Below are 2,360 nucleotides of genomic sequence, written 5' to 3' on the forward strand. Positions count from 1 at the left end.
ATGGACTCTCTGGAAGTGTTCTACAGTGGAGACTACGACCCGCACGCTTCAGCCAGCTACGAGCGGGATCCGCCCGCGTGCCGCTTCTCTCGCGCCGCCGAGCATCACGCGCTCTACGCCGAGCCCCCGTACACGCAGCTCCACACACAGCACACACAGCCTGCGGAGTACGCGCCCTGCGAGCTGCCCGCCTGCCAGCACGCGCGAAACGAGCAGGAGAACCAGCCCGGGTTCGTGTCGCCTGGGAAAGGCCCGGGGGCTGATGGGTATCCGCCGGTAACGGAGCAGAGCCGGGGGAGCGAGGAGGGAGGAGGAGGAGGAGGAGGAGGAGGAGGACACGCAGCGTTTCCGTGGATGAGGGCGCTCAGAACACAGGCCTGCCCAGCGCCTGTTACAGGTCGAGCAGTCAACATGTAGACGGTCACTTAGCAAACACTAAAATACAACGTTGCAGTGTTGGATTAACTCTTAGAGCGTTGGGTTAATCTAAAAGTTTCAAACGAATTCACAGGGGTGAATTAACTCTTACACCGTTGAGAAAAAGTTGACAGTAATTTTAACACTAACAGTTGCAGTGTTAATGCTGGATTATGTTTTATAGTGTTAAATTTAACGTTTCAGTGTTTAATTAATTTTAATTATCCCACGTAGGGTTAAATTAACGATTAAAAAGTTTTAAACAAATTTACAGGGTTGAATGAACTCTTGCTGTGTTATAAAAACTTTTACAGTTATTTCTACACTGTAACAACTGCAGTGTTAATGCTGGATTATGTTTTGTAGCGTTTATAGCCACAGTGTTTGTCTATTAGTCTTAGATTAACTCTCACAGTCTTGAATGAATTCTTACAGTGTTACATTAATTAATGTAGGGTTAGATTAATGTCAGCAGTTCTGGATTATCTCTTGAAGTGTTGGATCAACTCGTATTTTTAAAGTAACCCTTACAGTGTTGGATTAACTCATATAGTTGTATGTTAATCCTTACAATGTTGGTTAATTCAAAGTGTTCAGTTAAGTCTTACAGTGTTAAATGAATGATTTTGGCTAGTGTTAATTTAACTCTTACAGAGATTAACTCTTATGATCTCTTACAATGTAAAATGAACTTTTACAGTGTTGAATGAATTCTTACAGTGTTGGCTTAATTCATATAGATGAATTCTTATTCTATTACTCCAAAAGATCAATTAACTCTTATATAGTCAAATTAACATCAGCAGTTCTGGATTAACTGTTGCAGTGTTGGATTAACTCAGTGTTCAGTAACTCTTACAGTGTTGGATCAATTCAATGTTATTGCTGAATGGATTATTATGCTGTTATTTTAATTCTTACAGTGTGAGATTAACTCTTTTAGTGATGGATTAACTCTTGACAATATTGAATGAACTCTTATATTGTAAAATTAACTCTTACAGTGTTGAGTCAATTCTTACAGTGTTGGATTAACTCGTAAAGAGTTATGAGATAACTGTGAGATAAGATAACTCTCGTTGTATTACTTCGAGAGATAACTCTTATAAGGTTAAATAAACTTCAACAGTTCTGGATTAACCCTTCTATTGTTGAATTAATTTATATAGAAGTAAATTAGCTCTTTAAAGTTAAATTCTTATAGTTTTGGATTAATTGGTAAATTAGCTCTTTAGTGTTAATTAAACTCCCGTAGTGTTGGGTTAGCGCTTGTAGTGTTAAATGAATTCTTAAAGTGCTAAATTAACGTTAAGAATTTCCTCTTGCAGTGTTAAATCAAGGTGTAAAATCATTGTAATCATCATTGTAAATTGTTATCTTAACTTAAAAAGGTAACAAAACAGTCTTTCTACAAATTTCAGGCTCTTCAAACGTGAAACAGTTTGTTAGCAGGAAAATAACCGAATTATAGTCTTTTAAATAATTGTTTGAAGTTAATTAAAAATAATAAAAAATGAAGATAGATGGGTTAAAATCCATAAATCATAATTCATAATCCATAGCTTTAAAATAAGTTAAAATTCAAATCCCTTTTACAGTGTTTAATTGTTTGTCACTGGATTTATGGCAACACAATAAAAGTATATTCACAAACAGGAGTTCATTGAACAATAAACCTTAATCTAACAATATTAGAGTTCATTCCAGTGCAAACTCAACACTGAGCTCATCCAATAGTTAATTGAACAGTCTAAAGCCTAATTAAACACTGAGTTAGTTGAACACTGTAGGTCGCTGAACACTGTCAATTCAACAGTGAAAGGGTTAAAGGATGATCATGATTATTGGCTCTATGTCTTTAGTAGAGCCCAGTTTTCCCATCTCCACCCCTGTAGTCCCACTGCACCGCACAGTTTCATGATTTCCCTGCAGTTCAGTTTAAG

General features: G+C 37.2%; 1 protein-coding gene across 1 annotated transcript in view; it reads left to right on the plus strand.

Annotated features, from left to right (window-relative positions):
* Nucleotides 1–2,360, plus strand: part of LOC118816093 (pancreas/duodenum homeobox protein 1-like) — a 2,738-nt gene continuing 378 nt past the window's right edge. Inside the window, exon 1 of the mRNA XM_036582602.1 lies at nt 1–397. Within this exon, the coding sequence (XP_036438495.1) occupies nt 1–397 (397 nt within the window). The remainder of the gene's footprint in view (nt 398–2,360) is intronic.

Source organism: Colossoma macropomum, unplaced genomic scaffold (genome assembly GCF_904425465.1).
Source record: "Colossoma macropomum unplaced genomic scaffold, Colossoma_macropomum, whole genome shotgun sequence".
In the NCBI taxonomy this organism is placed as follows: domain Eukaryota; kingdom Metazoa; phylum Chordata; class Actinopteri; order Characiformes; family Serrasalmidae; genus Colossoma; species Colossoma macropomum.